Below are 20,479 nucleotides of genomic sequence, written 5' to 3'. Positions count from 1 at the left end.
ATTTCAATACTTTCTTGTTGATCTCAAGACTGTAGATTGCAAAATGCAGGATATGCTTAGACAAAAATTGTGTAAAGATTGACAAACAGCAGAAAGCACTTATTAGATATCAAACTTCCAGCAAGTTGTTTAATGATACCTTTAAAACACTCAGATTGATAGTGTCTACTGATACAAGGTTGTATATACCTCAAAACAGACATACAACAGACATACAAAGGTGTTACATACACCTAATACAAAAATAAACATTTCCTTAACACAACAACTTAATCCTACAAAAACACTGATATACAAAACAAGATTCAAATTAATGGGAACTACAAAACTCGCCAGTATCTTTCATGTTTTCTTCCCCTGATTCTCAATATCTATAATTTCAGAAAGTGTCTTGTCCAACAAGGTTCCACTGTTCATACATACTGGACAAAACAAAGCATTTACAGAATCTAGTACTTCAGTACTTTAAAGTATATAAAAAAAATCTTATTCACAATCAACTTCAATAAAATGCTTTACAAATAAGCAGGAATGTCATACCCTTTAAAACACATGTATGATTGTGAATTTATTGCATCAAAATCATTCTGAAGTTTACGACTTCACACATTGGAAAGACCCTGTACTAGAAGCACAATACAAATTTATATACTATGTTTTCATTCATCAAAAAATTTTCAGCAGAATACCAAATAATCAGACCACATCCATTATTTATCAAGCTCCATATCTCTATATCAGACATTTATTAAACCACAAAGCAGAAATATACATACATATATTGATTTTTTTTTTGTCTTTCATATCCATCTATCACTCGCACTTATCAATACCAACCTACTCATTAATTTAAATAAAAAAACCTTTACTTTCAAACAACTCATTTATCTAAAACCAAGACATTTCATTGTTGGTGCCTCTCAAAGTACAATGCCCTTTATAACGAGTGCATTAAACGGTTGCCATGCAAATTTTGACCTTGTGACCTTGAAAATTCATACTATAGTGACGATAGTAAAAGCAATTAATAACCACTGCTGATTTGTTTTGAGTTGCACACAAATCAACAATCATTCTTAATCCATTGTTACTTTGAGATAAAAAGTTTCCAATACCTCTACAGTCCAGATCATCCTCTAGATTACTTTTTTAATATCTCAATACCACTAACTTTCAAGAGATTCAAAAACGACGAATCCAGTCAGATCAGAACATCCTTTAAAAAGGATGAAATTGCAGGATACAATTACATTAAGGGGTGATAACTCCTTCACTCTGTTATATAATGTTCTGGCACATGGTTTGGATTCAGGATGCTTTGGCTGCTAAATTGGCTTGTTCTTCTAAAAATAAAAGTTGATCAACAAGGAAACAATCACTGGGATTTTTCACAAAATGACGCAATCCTGCCATAATGTCTTCTTCAGCAGATTTGTCATTGTAACGTGCCTCCTTCAGATAATTGTAGGCTTTGTCAAATGCATCTTTTCCAAGCATCTTCTCACATTCTCTGTGGAAGTTGTTAAGGAATCAACTAAACATATTCTTTCCAGTCATCAAAATGATGATAATTCTTCTCAAGGGAAAAATTAAAGTTTTATTTCATTTTTAATTGGGTATAATTGCCTCTTGGTTCACAATTTTTGATGCCAAGTCATATGAAGGTAAAATGTTTTAGTAACATTTTCAGGATGACATGGAACCAGTAAATTTACTTTTGTATTGATAAATTGAATTAGCTGTAAACTTTGGACTAAATTTCACTAAAAAGTAATTCATGTATATTAATGTAGTTAATATCTTTCTAATATACAGTAGTAACCATAAAAGGATACAATCGTAAGTTTTTAATCTTCTGTCCCCTGGCTACAGGGCCGAACGCCCCAGCCTCTATGTCATCTGCTAAGGTCATTGTAGACTCTGAAATCATAATATGAAATAATTTTTTCAATTTTTTCAAATCTATCAGCTAAGATTAAAACCAAGTTAAGATTAATGCTTCAAAATGTTCCTGAATTATAAATATGAACTAATCAGCACTTATTACACAGGTTAACTTAATCCTCCACTGTTGTCATGGTGACATACATTATCAAAGACATATTACCAAGGATACTTACCAGCATCATCACCCTGTTCTAACACATCCTGCAGACAGTTGAAAAACGAGTCCTCGTCATTAGAGTGACCAATCACAGTATCGCTTCCTTTTGATTTGACAGTAGAATTTTTGGCCTTGAGCGTGCTTTCATTTTTTTCAACCACGGTTAATTGGTTTTCATCTTCAGAGTTAGAGTCGGAATTCTGAGCGAAGTCATCGTACTGGCTGTAATAAGTATCAGCCAGTTCTGGACTCTCTGGTATACCTGTGGGGTGGTCAGAAGTCAGTATAATAATCATGTTTTTAATATACATCAAGTAGACACCTTGACTTTAATTAAGCAACTAGTAACTAGACAACGTAATTTAATGTAAATGTGAAGATGTATTAGTTAAATGTCCAATATTAAGCAATATCCATTTCTAGATTAACAATCTGGACACAAAACATAAACATAAAAACATAACACAGACAACATTCGGCAAATTCAAGCTGAACATCTCGCTACAGAACATTTATCAAGTGTAAAAATGGGACAAACTTTTAAACAAGACTAAAACACTGAGAAAAATTCTCAGCATTGTTTCCTATAAGATATAGAATTAACACAAAGCATTCTGATGCATTATTTGTGGCAGTGATGTTAGTTTATTGAAGCAAAATACAGGAGAAGTGTAATCAATATGGAGAATGAAATGATGGCCCAGCTATAACAAGTACAATTGATCGCGAGCACAAAGTGATTCAATATGTACCAGTTCAACTCTAAGTTTCCACTGCAAATAATCCATGTGTTTTTTGCATGATCACATAGTCATTTAACTTCGATTTTGAATCTTCATTTTCTAAACCCTATATAAGAATTACACTAATAAAGGTTTACAAATTGCATGCAAAATCTTTTGTTTACTGTACTCTAACTTCTACAATAATGATTTTAAAATGATATATAATATATTAATAAATGATTTTCTGTTAAGTTCTATAATAGAATTTTTAATAAATTATTCTTACAAATGTTTTCTGTAGACAAAAACAAAACAAGAGAATTATTATACAGTGGAACCAACTTCATGCCACATCTGTTAATGTCACTTTCCAGTTAATATCATGTTGTCTTGAAAATACCAATTTTTCTCTATATAGCCTATGTAATCCAACATATGATAATGTCACTTACTTTCATGTGAACAATGCTTAATATCACATCATTTTGACGATTTATACCAAAAAATACAGGTAAATCCTGTCCTGTTTTAATTGTATATTCTAATTTGTCATTTCTATAGAAATAAGTTTATTTGATTTTTGAGTTAAAACGTGTTTCAGTCACATTTTATATATTAAACACTAGAAACATATATACAGATATGTATTATCACTGAATGAGTTAGTAAGGAATAACTCAATAAATTGTCAACTCAAATCATCTTAAAAACCCTACGATCACATTCCAGAATTATACTAGATTTTCTAAACCAAGGATTCTTACCATCTCTGAAGTCTAAAGAGGAGTGTTTCACGTCATAAACCATTTTATCTCGTAACGGTGTGATAGGTCTCTCGTCTGGAGACAAGATGGCCGACGATAAATGAGCTTGGTCTACTGTTTTGGATGCTCTGAATTTTAATGTTTCCCTTTCATCTTCATCATCGTCTGCTAGATATCTAGGTACTGCAACACCACGAATAGGGAAGAAATATGGTCACATTGCTATTTGACTTCTCGGTTTTTTGTGATCAGGTATACTTAATTTTTCTTTTTTTATAACTGGCATCTAGGAACACACTTCAGTAAACTTTTATTTTTGATGAAAAAGACTTCTAGGTACAAGTAATACTAATACTAATCAAATTTCATAACAGTGATGCAAAGATAAATGATCAGTAATGAATTGAGTTCAGACTAAGGAAACATGTAAATATGATAAGTTTGTGAACTGGATGTGTACTCTATCATAGCATCAAACTGTTAGTAGCATGTGACATGATGTGCACCGTCTACACTATACACTGTCAATAAACTTCATATCAAATGTTCAAATTGAATTTTTTTACCACAGTAAGAAGTTTTTGTTGTGTCTTCAGAAAACAATTTTTTTATCAGCTCACAGCTCAATATAATTTTTATTATATATTTTTTCATGTGTTAAACATAATTTGACAAAATAAGTTTTTCCTCAACATATGAAAACATCTGGAGGACAAAAACCACATTTTCCTTGACATTTTCATAAGTTTTTGTTCATTTTCTTCGACATTTGATTTTCGTACGTTATTTTTCATTAATCTGGAATAAATAACATGGAATGATTACATGAAAAAGATATTGGAGGACTCTTCTGAGTCAAGCTATAACACACTAGTTGTAAGTGCATATGAAAAGGAATACAGGAGAACTTCATTTCAGCTACCACACAAAGAATTAACAAAGGACGATGTGTCGAGGTCAGGACGAGAGTTCAGGGTTATCTGCCCCTACCTGGAGCTGTCTTGAAATGAGCTGGAGTGACAGTTATAGCAGGAGGGCTTTCTGGTTCAGAAGAAGTAGAAGAATTCCTACGGGCTGGTCTTTTAAATATTTCTCCCTCTCCTGCTCCGCCTTGCCATGCTGGTACCTAGCAAAAGTATGCTAACACTTCATTGACAATTCAAAGGAGACCAAAGATCACAAGAGAAACAAATTTTCTCTAAATTACACAAACAGGCAAGAAATTTAAGTCATATATGTAATGTTAAGTTACAAGAGCAATGATCTGTCTTCATGTAAAACAATTAATTTACATGTTTAATTTTTTTTACATTAAGATATGCACATTAATGTACAAAATCACAATTTCCCTAGAAATACTAAGAATTAAGTAGCAATCGCAACAAGCCAGGATACATGTTTCTTCTTATATATACAGAAAGTTCCTAAGTACTTATTCAGTTTTGTAATCCTAATGAATCTGTGTTAGCACCTTCCACAACTACAAACACGCTACTCCTAAACAGAGCCTTTCAATTATGGGTGAAAAGTCTTCAAACTTGACACAAGGCTGGACTTTTAATGCAGGAAATAGTCTAATATTGGACTTACTGTTGTTTTATTCAAGTGACTTTTAATCTTTGACTTTCTCTCCTGATTTGCAATCAGCTGTACTTTAGCCACTTCCCTGTCAACAAACATTGAAATCACTTTAGTCATCATACTTAAACATCAAGCTCCACGTCTGAGGACATACTACAACATATATCTCCACATCTGAGGAGATAGTACAACATTAACCTCCACTTCTGGGGAGATACTACAACATAAATCTCCACTTCTGGGGAGATACTACAACATAAATCTCCACTTCTGGGGAGATACTACAACATTAATCTCCACTTCTGGGGAGATACTACAACATAAACTCTACTTCTGGGGAGATACTACAACATAAATCTCCACTTCTGGGGAGATACTACAACATTAACCTCCACTTCTGGGGAGATACTACAACATAAATCTCCACTTCTGGGGAGATACTACAACATATATCTCCACTTCTGGGGAGATACTACTACATATATATGAAATGCTGAGGAGCATACAGACACTGGGTGTCTTCTGTTTTATTGAAGAAGTAAATTTAAGGAAAAGTGTATGACAGTATAAGGAAAAATGCTTTCCCGTTGCTGTACATTACAAGAAAATCAAATCCACCATGAGAAACATCTGTCCTTGTCATCTAACTGAACCGCTTTTAGTTACAACTCATAGGTATCATTCACATTGTTACACCATGATACTTTTTTGATAACCAAAAAACAAGTCTTTGTTTGAGGAATATCTATTGACAAGATCTCTGATAACGAAAATGTTTAACTTTGCATTATCGTCTTCTGATGAAAAGGAATCCTTTTTTCAGCTGTTTTGAAATTTCAATGTTTAAAATTTGTGATAAGTGGCTATATATCAGTGCAATGTATTAGAAACATGCATGTATTTCATGGTTTCAATACTTCAAATGGGTTTTTTTCAGTCAAGGTGAAGGATCCATATTGAACAGGATACAACTGACTATCAAGAGAGGAACATACTTGAGTCGATGGGCTTCCTCATCTGCTTGAGCCATTTTTCTCATCCTCATTCTCTCTCTTGGTGGCAGGTTCTTGTACTTGACCTCCTCTTCTGTTAAACGCAGGTCACTCAGGTGCGATTTCTCACGTCTATAGGGCAACGTCAAAGATTGAAAAGTTTTTCATTTAGTACACAAAAAAGAGCGGATATAGATGAAATTACAATTTTGTTTATAACAATATATATAAATAACATACCTCACAGCAAAATGTATTTCATCCTTAATAGCCACGATTTCTCCTCAGAAACAAAAAGAGGAGATATTAATCTTAATGTGACAATACAAATCACTCAGACTTACAATAACCGTGCGATTTCTTCAGCCTCTGTTACAGCGTTTTCTTGATGACGAGCTTGATAATCCTTAGACATTTTCTGTAGAAATAATTTATGATCACTGTAAAAATTCTTTTTACTATACAACCTGTATATATACAGCTATGTGTGGTTGGCTACAGTGCAGATAATCTTAACTTGTTGTGATTTGTACTTACCTCTTTGGTAAGTAATAAAAGGGAACCAAATTGTTATAACAATTATACTTCTGGGTATAAAGAAAATCAAATTTTTATCAACATCAATGTAGTTAGTTATAAGGAAGAATAATTGTACTCGCAAATACCATTATTCTAAAAAGGAGATAATGTGTTCTCAAAACTTAAAAGAGAGAAAATCTAAAGAGGACACACCTAAGTGGTTGCTTACAGAGGAGGGGACAATCTGTACTCACAGATAGGTGGTTGACAATAAGGGGAGATAATTCATATAGCTATGTGGTTGGCTATAAGGGGAGACAACCTGTACACAAAGCTATGTAGTTGGCTTTAAGGGGAGATAATCTATACTCACAGCCATGTGGTTGGCTATGAGGGAGACAACCTGTACACAAAGCCATGTGGTTGGCTTTAAGAGGAGATAATCTATACACGCAGCAATGTGGTTGGCTATAAGAGGAGACAACCTGTACACAAGGCTATGTGGTTTACTATAAGGGGAGATAATCTCTACTCACAGCTATGTGGTTGGCTATAAGTGGTTCCTTCAATAAATCAGTTCCTGAGGGTCGTTTCACTGGGTCTTTACTTAACATTCTATAAAAAAAGTAAAAACCCAATGATTACAACACAAATACATATTTCTTAACATACAGTAAATACATATCTTTAGTTTGAAATTAAAGAAATACATATTCCTTAACATAAAATAAATATTTTTAAACTTACGATAGCATAATCCTATTCAATTCCTTTGAATACTTGTCAGGCAGTTTAGGGAGATCTCCCTCCACAATTTTATACATCACTCCCATCAAACTGGTGCCATCAAAGGCATGGCTCAGAGTACACATCTCATACAGTATACAGCCAATTGACCTGGAATTATACAATACACGTACAGTTATAGACCAGGAAAGATATGATACACATACAGGTTATAAACCAGGAAATATAGGGTACACATACAGGTTATAGACCTGGAAATATAGGGTACACATACAGGTTATAGACCTGGAGATATAGGGTACACAAACAAGTTATAGACCTGGAGATATAGGGTACACATACAGGTTATAGACCTGGAGATATAGGGTACACATACAGGTTATAGACCCGGAAATATAGGGTACACATACAGGTTATAGACCAGGATACATAGGGTACACATACAGGTTGTAGACCAGGATACATAGGGTACACATACAGGTTAAAGACCTGGAAATATAGGGTACACATACAGATTATAGACCTGGAAATATAGGGTACACATACAGGTTATAGACCTGGAAATATAGGGTACACATACAGGTTGTAGACCAGGATACATAGGGTACAAATACAGATTAAAGACCTGGAAATATGGGGTACACATACAGATTATAGACCTGGAAATATAGGGTACACATACGGGTTAAAGACCTGGAAATATAGGGTACACATACAGGTTAAAGACCTGGAAATATAGGGCACACATAGAGGTTGTAGACCAGGATACACAGGGTACACATACAGGTTATAGACATGGAAATATAGGGTACACATACAGGTTGTAGACCAGGATACATAGGGTACACATACAGGTTAAAGACCTGGAAATATAGGGTACACATACAGGTTGTAGACCAGGATACATAGGGTACACATACAGGTTAAAGACCTGGAAATATAAGGTACACATACAGGTTATAGACCTGGAAATATAGGGTACACATACAGGTTAAAGACCTGGAAATATAAGGTACACATACAGGTTATAGACCTGGAAATATAGGGTACACATACAGGTTATAGACCTGGAGATATAGGGTACACATACGGGTTATAGACCTGGAAATATAGGGTACACATACAGGTTACAGACCTGGAAATATAGGGTACACATACGGGTTAAAGACCTGGAAATATAGGGTACACATACAGGTTATAGACCTGGAAATATAGGGTACACATACAGGTTATAGACCTGGAAATATAGGGTACACATACAGGTTATAGACCTGGAAATATAGGGTACACATACAGGTTATAGACCTGGAAATATAGGGTACACATATGGGTTATAGACCTGGAAATACAGGGTACACATACAGGTTACAGACCTGGAAATATAGGGTACACATACAGATTATAGACCTGGAAATATAGGGTACACATACCGGTTATAGGCACATGCAAAGATGTTACGGGACAGGTGTGTTGTACATTAGAATAGAAATCCTTAGAACCTACCATATATCTGACTTGGAGTTGTATCCTTCATGTTTTAGAACCTCAGGGCTCATGTAGTAAGGAGTTCCTGTGAATGTTGATGCCAGGTCTGTTGTACCCATCAGTATCCGAGATATTCCAAAATCACCAATTTTTATCATGTTCTTTTTAATAAATATGTTTCTGTAAATATCAAAAGTAACTGATATACAACAATGTGTTCTATGTGACCTCATTACATCTGATAAATAGAATTACATTACATACACATATTGTATTAACTTGGTTTTGCAGCACTACAACATATATCTACCTGATTGGAAGATTTCTAATTTGTGACCTGGATTTGGGGACTGTGACCTTACATTCATTTGGTTGTGCTTTCTATGTGACCAATATTCAACATGTTTTGGAGGTCAAAGTGACCTATATTTACCTGCTTTTCAAGGTCATTTTTATACCTCCGTGACTTTGAACTCTCCTGGTTTCTGTGTTATTCAAGTTTCTAGGACACAGATTTAATCATTTATCAAATCTGTGTGGTTCATGTTTACATGGTCTTTAACATCTATATGCTCTCAGTTTTTGGTCTATTTGATATAATGATTTACTTTATTTTAATGGCTATATAAGCTACAGTACCCAATTTTTATGCCTGTATGACATTTATTTCACTGAATTTGGGGTATCAGTGACCTACATTTACCAAGTTTTGAGGTCACTGTGACCTGTATTTACCTGGATTTGAGGTCACTGTGACTTATATTCATATGGTTTTGAGGTCACCGTGACCTATATTTACCTGGTTTTGAGGTCTCTGTGTAATACCCTACGTGTATGCATGTAATGAACAGCCAGTACCAGCTGGACAAACCAGTCTAGCACAGTTTTCTCATCAAATTGTTTCTTGCTTTTCTTTAAATCATTGATCTTCATGTCCAAGTCTCCTCCCTAAAACACAAACAATATGTCAGAAACTTTTAAGTCTGTCACTGATAGAGATGTAAACCAACAGTAGCCTATAACTGATAGTAGATAGTACCACAAGTATTATATAAAGACTACTTCCTAAACTTCAAAAAAATTAACAGCAAATTGTTAGTACATGTCATGATGATGTAAATGACAACAAACAGAAAGTCAGTAATTGTAATGTTACACAATATCACACTAAATTGAATTATGAGTTATTACCTCACAATATTCAGTGATGATACAGAAGACATCGCCGTCAATAAAGCTATCATGGAACTTGACAATGCTTGGGTGGACAAGTTTAGACAGAACACGTGCCTCCTTAGCAGCCTCCACTGTCTCATCTGGCTGTAACTCGCCCACTGAGATCTCCTTCAACACCTTCCTGTTGATAATAAATAGAAGTATAAACCAGGTACTATCTCTAGCTCACCCACCAAGATCTCCTTCTACACCTTCCTGCTGACAATAAATAACAAGCATCCATGGAGTAGAACAATATAGGCCTTTCTAATGCCAACGAAATAGGATTTGTTGTACTGAAAAGTTTATAAAATAAAAATTGTAATAATGTATCAAAATGTTAAAAAAGGAAAACAGTTTTATATGCTTTCATGATAAATTTAAAACACATCAAGTTTCACAGAGATATGTGGAAAACAGATTGAAATCTTCACACAAAATTAAAACGCTTATAGTGGTTAAATGAAGCTGATTTAACAGTGCTACAATACTGAAATATACAGACAAAGGCACCAAGCAGACCTTCCCCATCTAGTCATATTATACTGACAGGGCTTGGGCCAGAAATCAAAGCCTTCCACACAAGGGTGAATGTTCAACTAAAGTACAAAAGTGAGGCAGTTTCAAGTGAAACCTGGGGAAGAACAAGGCTATATAGAAAAGATAGAAAGATTCCAAGTTTAGTTGAATCTTTCGATCATGGAGTAGGAACAGCAGGTTCTTATGTTCTACCTGTAAAGAAATTTTATGCAAAAGTATCAGACTGCTGTTTGTGGTGGAACTGACTTACGGACAACTATGTCTGAAATACCGTGATTATAAACTAGGGGTTGACAGTGAAGGAAAGTGACTCTGAAAACTGAATCAATATATAACAATGATAAAATAATGATAAACGTTAATGTCTATTGTACAACTTCATTACAAGTGACCAATGTAAACTTATTACATTTCAATAAAATTAAATACTGGATTTAAAGTTTGTATACTAAGGGCAACAACTCTATAAATAAAAAAGTGGCTTGATATATCGGATACTTACAGAAATACTTTGTTAAATCTTATCATAGTGCAACCTGCTAAGGTAAGAAGGAATTCTGGAAAGAACCATGGGGAGGCTTGGTAGTTATCTAGACATTATCTTAAGTACCACGGAATGATATTAAACTTTAACACAAAGAATATCAATATTTGTCCATCAAATTTATTCATTTTTATCCTCAAAAATAATATCTTTATAAAGACTCAGATCTGACCATACGCAATAAAACTACGGTGGAAATTCCAGTGAAATTTCTTTAAATATAACTTAATAAAAAGGTGATGGTTTACTTTACTGAGATGACAAGACTTTAGACCCCTGGGAAAAATCAATAACATCAAACAGTACGGCAGGTAACTTGTCACTTCCTGTCATTTCCCAGCCATCATGATCTATTGATCATAATTGTAGGACACTGCAGTAGTTAGAGTCAGAGAAGTATAACCAATTCAACATACATCTGTCTATAGGAGGTACCGGGGTATGTCTTATAAAACATCTCGTCTGGGCATGGAAAATAAAAAAAAAAAACCACCAGCATTGTCAAAGATTTAAACAAATGTTTTATGCCCCACATGTGGTAAGGAAAGAGGATGCCAGTCATAGATACATGTAGTGTTATCTTATCAATGTGGTCAGATTGAATATGTAGGGCTTAGAAACGGAATTACCTGGTACAATACTAAATAAAAGATTGCTAAACTCAAGAATTTTTTTCGTACTTGTTTGGTTTTTTCCCCATTAATTCATTGTGTATATGTTTTGAGGAAAATATGCTAATGTATAACCTATTTAAAATTCAAACAAATATGGACGCTGTTGCAAGTACACTCTGAACGATAATGAATGATTTTATTTTAAAAAGAATAATATCCAGGCCTTTGTGATGAGATATACTTGAACTACTAGAAACAGTAAATCACCAATTTGATTTAAACTTATTGACTAAATTCAAATATTAGTTGTTCATAGCCAGAGGTACCATCCTAAATCTCATTATCACTTGACAAATTGAATACCATGACTGCAACAACTTTTTAGCCTTTCCGAAGATTCCAGTCAGGGATTAATCTAGACAAATTTTACCACAAGGAATGGTGGTATTCCCCAAGTGGTACATGTATTTTCCCCTACTGAATATAAACAGATTCCCCACCAAGAAAACAGACTGAAAACTTGTAGAAATTTTCCCAAAATAGGGAAGATTTTCCCCCAATCAAAGCTAATTAGTATATTTTTGCAGAAGATATTTTCAAATCATGCAAATCATGGAAAAATAAAATCAATCTAACCTCAGCATTGTTATATTTTATTCATGCAATATTGATCTATGTCATATATTTCAACACTATCCCTCTTTTGAATTCCGGCTAGATGGACTATCTGAAAGTCAAACATGGCCAAAAATTCCCCTTTTCCACAATGGATAGTATTCCCTATATCATACAATAACCCAGGTCCGTCTTACAAGAAACATATATACAGATTTGACCCTCAGCCATCCAGCTGTCCCATAACAAACCTGACAGGATTTGATTATGCAAATATAAGATAAAGGAGTGCATGTATTCCTAAACATACCCAGGCCTCAATATTAGCTGTATTTCTCTATCTGTGGCAGATATTTCCCAACAAGTACAAATATCAATTGGACAACACATGTATAGTACTGTGTATAGAGGGTCCAGGGTTCACATTGTGTCGTCCTTTGTTGTATAAACATACTTTTGTCAAATGTTCATAGACTTTTCATCTCCATTCACATAATTGAGTGCATTAATATTATAATAAAGATTTGATCTACAGGTCAGGTGGTTTAATAAATCAGTATTCTGAGGTCTCTTCTATTTCAGTCAGATATTTACTTAAACAGGTGAAGATTATCATACAACACAACTAATATTGCATTTGTTACAGAAATATTTCCATGTTTTTAGATTGTACATGGTGTCAATGTATTATATAAATCTCACAGATACTTATAATATTGATAATTCTAATGATAAATACAGACTTAATTATTAATACATCAATATAGTAAAACTGAGCCAAGCCAAATGTAAACATGTCTGGTAATAAGCCCACTCATATATATTACTTTTTTATACTGAACTACAAACATACGCTATTATCGTAAGTCTCCTTCGATAATCAAGTCCCCAACATTATTACAGGACAAAGATTGTACAAAAGACGCCAGTGATAAGCACCTTTCAATACAAACACAATGATAAGTAAAAAGTTTAAATAATTGAGTTGAACTGTTGTAATATATACACCAATCAAACAAAGCGCTCCCCTTACAGTTTAATGTGCCATTTACAACTGTACTTATCCAAGATCTAGTGTTTTTGTACCTGACATGTATATACACTTACAAAGGTTTCATTTCTGTTTCAATGATTGGGCACCATCCCTTTGCCTCAAGAGGTCACATCTTACATTGATACAAAATATTTTTTCCTTTGCTCAATGAAATTTCAAACAAAACTTGGTGGTATTTAAAATGCTATATTGGTTTATATCCACATGAATTTCCTTTTCCATATCCTGCTCTTGTGCCTCCAGTGGAGTCACTCTCTCATATACAAAATTAAATTTCATTAGCCCAAGGATGCTGCAGAATAAATCCTCTCATCCTGATGGTAGAAGAATTTCAAAGGTTTCACCTCAACAGGTCCTGCCTCTAAATTCCTGGTAATTTTGATTTGCAAACTTTGTTTGACACCTTCAAAGAAAGCTCCAAATCCAATATCATGTGACTTTGGTAACTCAGGTTTGTGACATTTTTGAACCTTAATTATCATAGCATTGGAAATAGGTCAAGGCTATTCTTATTCTCAAACTTTGTTTGGATCTTTTCAATGAATCCAATATCATGTCTCTAGGCCTTTCGGTATTTCTAAGGAAGTTGTCAGGAGGTTTTGACCCTTGTTTAACCCTTGTAACTTAGAAAGTATGTCATGGTCATTTTTATTCACAAACTTTGTTTAGTTCCTTTCCAGGAAGCTACCAGCCAACTGTTATGTCTCTAGGGCTTTTGAAATTCTAGAAGTTACTTGAAGGTTTTGAAATAATTGACCCCTATGTCCTTGAAAGTAGGTAAGAGTCATTTTTAAAATTTTTTTTTCTTCAAAATTCGTCAGGCTACATCCCAGGAGGCTACCAGCCAATATCATGACTAGATGCCTTTTTTTCTTTAGAAGAAGCTTATTACCATCCATATGGACTCCTTGTTGAATACCTTACTTGATAAAATATGTATAAATTGCCTTGTTCAATAAACGATCAGAAGCTCTTCAAACACAAAGTTGAGCTAGACATGACAGTATATATAATGACATGAAGACTATGTACAGACTTGTTCTAGTTACATATATAAATGTATGTAATGTTTTGGAAATAAAACAAAAATTAAAGACTAGGGTAATTTATTGTATCACTCTTTTCATGAATACTCCATAGATGTTGATAGGTTTGAAAGATATCTCATGTCTATGATTAAAAGGATTCTCACTTTTGAATAATGGTTTTGAATAAGCATTTATTAGCATCAAAATGAAGCTTTCAACAAAGCTCACAGAACACTGAAATACTGTAAAGAAATATATTCTTGACTATCAACTCAAAACATTCAAGGTTATGTTCCTTTATTATATGTATAAAAGAACAAACACATGACTACTACAACTTTAGGCAAAGGAGTGTGGATTGAACTGAAATGAAATTATTCAGTTCAAATATTAAAAGCCACGAATTACATTCAACAATCTTGCACTGTTGGATGTTTTTTCTATGGATGTGAATTGATTATGGTGTTTTCAAGGTTTGAATATGACATGGAGTTCCAAGAATGACTCGGATCTGAAGCAGACATGAATAGAATTCTTTCTTCACTCTCACCAAAATACCATTTATACTGACCATGTAGGACCTCAATGCTTGTATTTCATTAGTTTGTTTTTATCAAGCATAACATTTGTGATATCAATGTCATGTCAATTTTAATACTGTATGAAATCAAACTCTCCCAAAATGAGATAGACCTGACCTGATAACGAAAAAAAATTAAAGAGATAATTTGCGCCCTGAATCACCTGCAGAGCCACATGTGTAGATGAAACAATGACTCAAAACTATTCTAAATGATTAAGTTGTGTATGTGTTGTTTAAATTCTGATAAATTGATGTAAGGAAAAGAATAAAGCATTTTAAATATTAATGAAGCATGGTTCAAACTTTGTGAAGATTATGCCTCTCTGGTATCACAAATTCACCATTTTCTCAGTTTTGTCTATATTATATATAGTAGAATAGGCAAATATTCTGATTACCCAGAGTTCAGGTCCTTGTCAGTTATGGGTGTCTGAGGCCAAAATGAAACACATTATCATATCTTAATATGTTCCTGTGGTTGTTTTGCTAAATTTATCATCCCATCAACAGTCAAGGGCATTTTGAAACTATATCTCCTTATGTAGCTAAAGGTGTCAAATTATAACATATGTGAGCCCATCACATACCTTACACAGCCATTGGAATAAGGTGTCTTACTGAAGGACAAAGCAATGACAGTTGAAATTCTCAGATTCCAGATAAAAACATACCACCCCCTCCATCCTCTATTGAACACAAAACTACCCTAAGTAGGAATTGCCCAACCACACATCTTAAAAACTTCACCAGAGCTTTCGAAGTCTGATGGTCTATCCATGGATTGTGGAAGCTGCAAGTCACTTTATGGTTGCATCGACAAAGTGCACTTTGTTGGGTGATGTGATGAACCAAAGGAGACAGACTGACAGACAACAGGTGGTCGGATGTCACAGTAGTTATACAGTCACCTTTCACCTCGACCTAGATGTCGGAGGTTTGATTCTCGGTGCGGTTGTGGGTTTCCTCCCACATTTTAACACCTTGCCTCCTCCCATCCGGACAACAAAACAAATTAAGACAAGCTTGAATAACTTGGCTGACAATAGTGGTAAAAGGCTGACAATGTGGACATACAGAGATGATAATCAACATGAGGTCCTACATAGAGTGGGAGTTATCGTGATTAATTAAGAGTTGATTCCGAGGGATGGATATGGGATGTTGTCAAAAAGATTAATGTATGTATACTTACAAGTCAGATCCATCTGTAGAATTTTTCTGTCTCAAGTCTTTACAAAGGTATGCTGTTCCAAAATTTCCCTTCCCAAGTTTTTTAACAATTTCATACCGATTTGCTAAAATTCTGGGAGGTTTCTTTTTGGTGGAGTTGTCAGACTTAAACTGTGACATGGTCCTTAATGGTCTCTTTGTTTACATGAATCATATACGCACATTGAGTAGTGCGAAATATTTCCTCGTGTTGTTGTAGAAATGTCAACATTGAATCACCCCTATGACATCGACTTGTCGTGGGTCATTTTGACACAATAACAAAGGCGATCAATTCAAAGTTCGTAACAGTAACTCTCACAAGTATATGCCAGAGTTTTCACATTTTAAATCCCGCGAAAATAAAAAGCTGATGTAATTATTGTTCGGATGTCAAAGATGCACTAATCCCCTCGTCAGTCGTGCTAACAGTGACGACGTAAGATACTTCTTTCATACCGTGGGACAGTGCCAAGTATGCTCCCTTTATCAGCCATATTGGCGTCTATCGTTACCAGGTCCGGACGCACGGAATGAAAATGAAGGTTTTCTCTGTGTATATCTTGCATTTACGGATGCATAACAACTTCATCATTCGTGAACCGGATCCTTGCAGCGTGGCACGGGGAGTAAGTCATGTCTGAACTCCCATCTTTCCAAACGTGATACCTGCAAGCACCTGTTTTGGAAACTGGTGCATTATGGGTAAACTCACCTGCGCATAAGTTCTGATAGAGTCCGGTCTGTCAGGTGAACCGTAACAACTCTGTCAAATATTAAACAAAAAAAGTAATGTTTTCAATGTGGAACATCCTGTTTTTATTACAATAATTGCGCCAAATAACTCGGTTAAACTAGTTTATATCTGTGGCGTAATTTATTTTAAATGATGTCATTTATCATAATAATGCGACAAAAAGTACAGTACTTTTGTATTAACTATCTAGCTAAGTAATGCAAAATATTACTTTGTAAATCCATAGAAAGTATTACTTTTAAAAACAATATGTTATGATATCTATAAGTCCATTTGGTATATCTTGGTACACAAGATACAAAAAATTTTATTTAAAGTCATGTTTTGCCAATTAACTTTAGCTCAGTTAACAACCACAGCAGTACAATGATGCAATATAAAAACGACAGCAAATTAAAAAACAAAAACATCGCAATAATAATATGCGTCACAGATAGCTTTGTAAATAGCTAGATAACACAAATTGATTATTTAAGGCCATGCAAACATAATAAATGTTGATACAGTGTATATATTATGTAAGACTTGTGTCTAATTACGCATGTGTCCAATATGGTAAAAACTAAAAATAAACAGGATACATGCTTATAACACGGACATGGACTGCCATCTAATCCAAGTCGTGCTCATAGCTAGTATGATATTAAAATACCAAAATTAAAGGGGCATAAAGTACTACAGGGAGTCATCTCATTTTTATTTACTTGGCTTCTGAAATATAACATGTGAATAAAAGTATGAATAAATAAACTTTATTTGACTTCATTTTTTAAATTCAGAGACCTAAACGGGATAAAGTTTTTGTTCAAATTCACCACATAACAAAACGCAATGTTATACTAATCGAATTGGTTTAAGGACTGACAGGCCATATATATATATATATATAACATTAAACAGTCTATAAAAATATACCTAATGACAATAAATCAATGTTAGTACAATTCAACATGATAATAAACATGTTACTTTATGTCCCGTCTGTCTCGATTTGTCTAAATCCACTGCAATAACCTCACTGTTCTTCAGAGAAAACCTGGCCCGTCTGACATTATACAGTAAATATACTCAAAATTATGATATGGTAATACTACGGGGAACGAACTACCAAAGTTATGCGTTTTATCAGCTCATGAACTGCCATGGGCGTAGAACTGTTCCCTGCAGTAACGAAATAGTTGAAAATTGAAAATGATGGATATAAGGATTGAATTGCTTTTAATTGGCAATTCTAGACAAAATTCATGAATTTGGCCCTTATGTCTGCATACATATGCTCATAAATGCCAACTGAAAATAATGTGTTTTATCTCAGGTAATTATAACCAGGATTAGAGAATGAAATGACGTCACACATTCACATTGACGGAGACCAAGGGGACTTCCATTTAGACCGCAGTGCCGGTCAGTTACCAATAGTGCCGACGTTGTCGTGAAACGTAACCGGCAACGTTACCAGAAAAAAAACATCAAACAGTAAAAAAAAACTGAAAACAACGGCTACATTACCGGCAATGTATGTTAATGTACATTCTGTTTACTGGCAACGTAAGAAAATATGTCTTTTTATCCTGCTAAAGTATAAAAGAAATTATTCATACCTTGAGCTCTGTTTGCTCTACATGTCAAGAAAAGAATACCAAACAATCCTATTGGCTGTAAAACTTGGCATACCCTTTTTTAGAATAGGGAAGCCGTTTATTTTCAACCTAGTTTAATTAACATGTACATATGAAAATATCATAGTAACATATTTGGAGCAAAGGTGAGCGAAACTACGCCTACGTTCGAGTAAAAACCAGGAAAAACCTCCGAGAGGAAACCTGCGGCTGGCAGATAGGCCCAACGTCCAAAGGGGAAGCACCGGGACTCTGCTAATCTAATATACATACATATCTCTTGTGAATAACTATTTTACAAACATAATTATATACACATAAATACATCTTGATGAAAGCTACCATTACAAACAAAGTGCGTTATAGACAGAACATAGTCAGTATCAAACTAAGAAGACAAGAAATAAAAGCTCACATATACCAATTAAAGGGAGGTAGTATGGGGAGGTTGGTGGGACGTGCTGTAAAATAACTACAGGTGAATAAGAAAGTCACGTTGTGAATAAGAAGAAAACTTCTCGAGAAAATTTTAAAAAAATCAATATGGCGTCGAGGTGTCTGAAAAATGCTGCTGATGTGGGGTTTTCAATAGCCCCGCAGGGGCAAACTGGGTCAGCAAAACGGGAATCACCAAAGCCCCACAGTGATCACCTGACTTAATTACCATACATACATTTACATATAAACTGAAACAGCATGTACATAAAACCTAAGTATGTGTGAACCTTTATTGTACAAAAATATGTCTATAAATAGACATTTGCTTTTTGTCCTGCTAAAGTATAAAAGAAATGATCCATACCTTCAGCTCTGTTTGCTCTAAATGTCAAGAAAAGGATACCAAACAATCAAATTCGCCGTGGAGTACTTTCTCTTAACTGGCAACGTAAGAAAATATGTCTTTAAGTACACGATTATGCTATATATTGTACAATTGTGTTCATCGATTTTTTTCAATACCTTATGAATCATATTTTCGATAGCGATTGATTCCAAAGCAGCATACTTGAATGCTTTTATACACTATTAAGATTTAACTATCTGTTGTTCTTGAAGGCATTTTTATCACGAATCTAATTTTTAAACAACTGACTGTAAATCTGGAGTTAGAATTTAATGGAAAAAATTTTCTTAACTTTACTAATTTCCATGAACATTTAGGGTTGCCCTTACTTCTAGTGTTAAGTGGTTATGAAAAAGGTAACTGCTTTATTTAAATAGATATATTTACTTTGATGTCACGCACTACTTCGCATTTATAACATATCTATGTTTTGGGATGATCGTACCAGAGACGTATATATCACATGTGTTATATACGTCTCTGATTGTACTAGATGCTGATGAGCTAGACAAGGCCCCGAGACAGTCCGCCCGCGTTATAACGGCTTTTCCTTAGTACGCATGTTATAAAGCTTTGTATTTGTCTGGCTTGGAAACTCTTACTTAGCATCTGTCTTACAAATTTTTCATAACTGTTTGGAACACATTACTACTAATACGGAAAATTAATTGAAATCACTAACGTCACTCAACACTTTAAATAAGTTTGTAGATATCTAGGAATGTGATAAATCACAGCACTGTATCTACCTAAGCTTTGAGATTCTCCAGTCAGTCACTTTGAGTTGTATCAACAAAACAAGTTAGTAAATGCTACCTCTATACATTATTACTGAATACTATGAAATTCTTCTATCAATATGAAATTGACAACTGATTTAGATGAAATCAATCGAGGATTTTTTTCATCGGCAGATCAAAATCTTTTTAATATAGTGGTC

General features: G+C 34.3%; 1 protein-coding gene across 1 annotated transcript; it reads right to left on the bottom strand.

The window, feature by feature from the left end:
• Positions 1-1,176: 1,176 nt before the first annotated feature.
• Positions 1,177-16,460, bottom strand: LOC132549484 (serine/threonine-protein kinase Nek11-like). Its single transcript, XM_060213423.1, has 14 exons — positions 16,303-16,460; positions 10,109-10,274; positions 9,717-9,865; positions 8,936-9,097; positions 7,433-7,582; positions 7,222-7,300; positions 6,511-6,584; positions 6,170-6,298; positions 5,184-5,259; positions 4,584-4,719; positions 3,594-3,776; positions 2,121-2,366; positions 1,836-1,920; positions 1,177-1,510 (listed from the first exon to the last, which is right to left on the bottom strand). The coding sequence occupies exons 1-14, from the start codon at positions 16,458-16,460 to the stop codon at positions 1,309-1,311; spliced, it is 1,995 nt and encodes a 664-aa protein (XP_060069406.1). The 3' UTR covers positions 1,177-1,308.
• Between the last annotated feature and the right edge of the window lie 4,019 nt (positions 16,461-20,479).

Source organism: Ylistrum balloti, unplaced genomic scaffold (genome assembly GCF_031769215.1).
Source record: "Ylistrum balloti isolate Yb309-2 unplaced genomic scaffold, AGI_CSIRO_Ybal_v1 Utg370058, whole genome shotgun sequence".
Lineage (NCBI taxonomy): Eukaryota > Metazoa > Mollusca > Bivalvia > Pectinida > Pectinidae > Ylistrum > Ylistrum balloti.
The sequence above is the reverse complement of the archived record's forward strand: the minus strand, read 5'-3'. Positions and strand labels throughout refer to the sequence as shown.

Excerpts from the sequence above, each read along its gene's own strand:
- LOC132549484 (XM_060213423.1), bottom strand. The coding sequence starts at position 16,460 with ATGTCACAGTTTAAGTCTGACAACTCCACCAAAAAGAAACCTCCCAGA. Across the intron at positions 7,301-7,432 it reads TTGAATAGGATTATGCTATC|AATGTTAAGTAAAGACCCAG; the intron begins GTAAGTTTAAAA and ends CTTTTTTTATAG. Across the intron at positions 5,260-6,169 it reads GAGGAAGCCCATCGACTCAA|GGAAGTGGCTAAAGTACAGC; the intron begins GTATGTTCCTCT and ends GTTTGTTGACAG.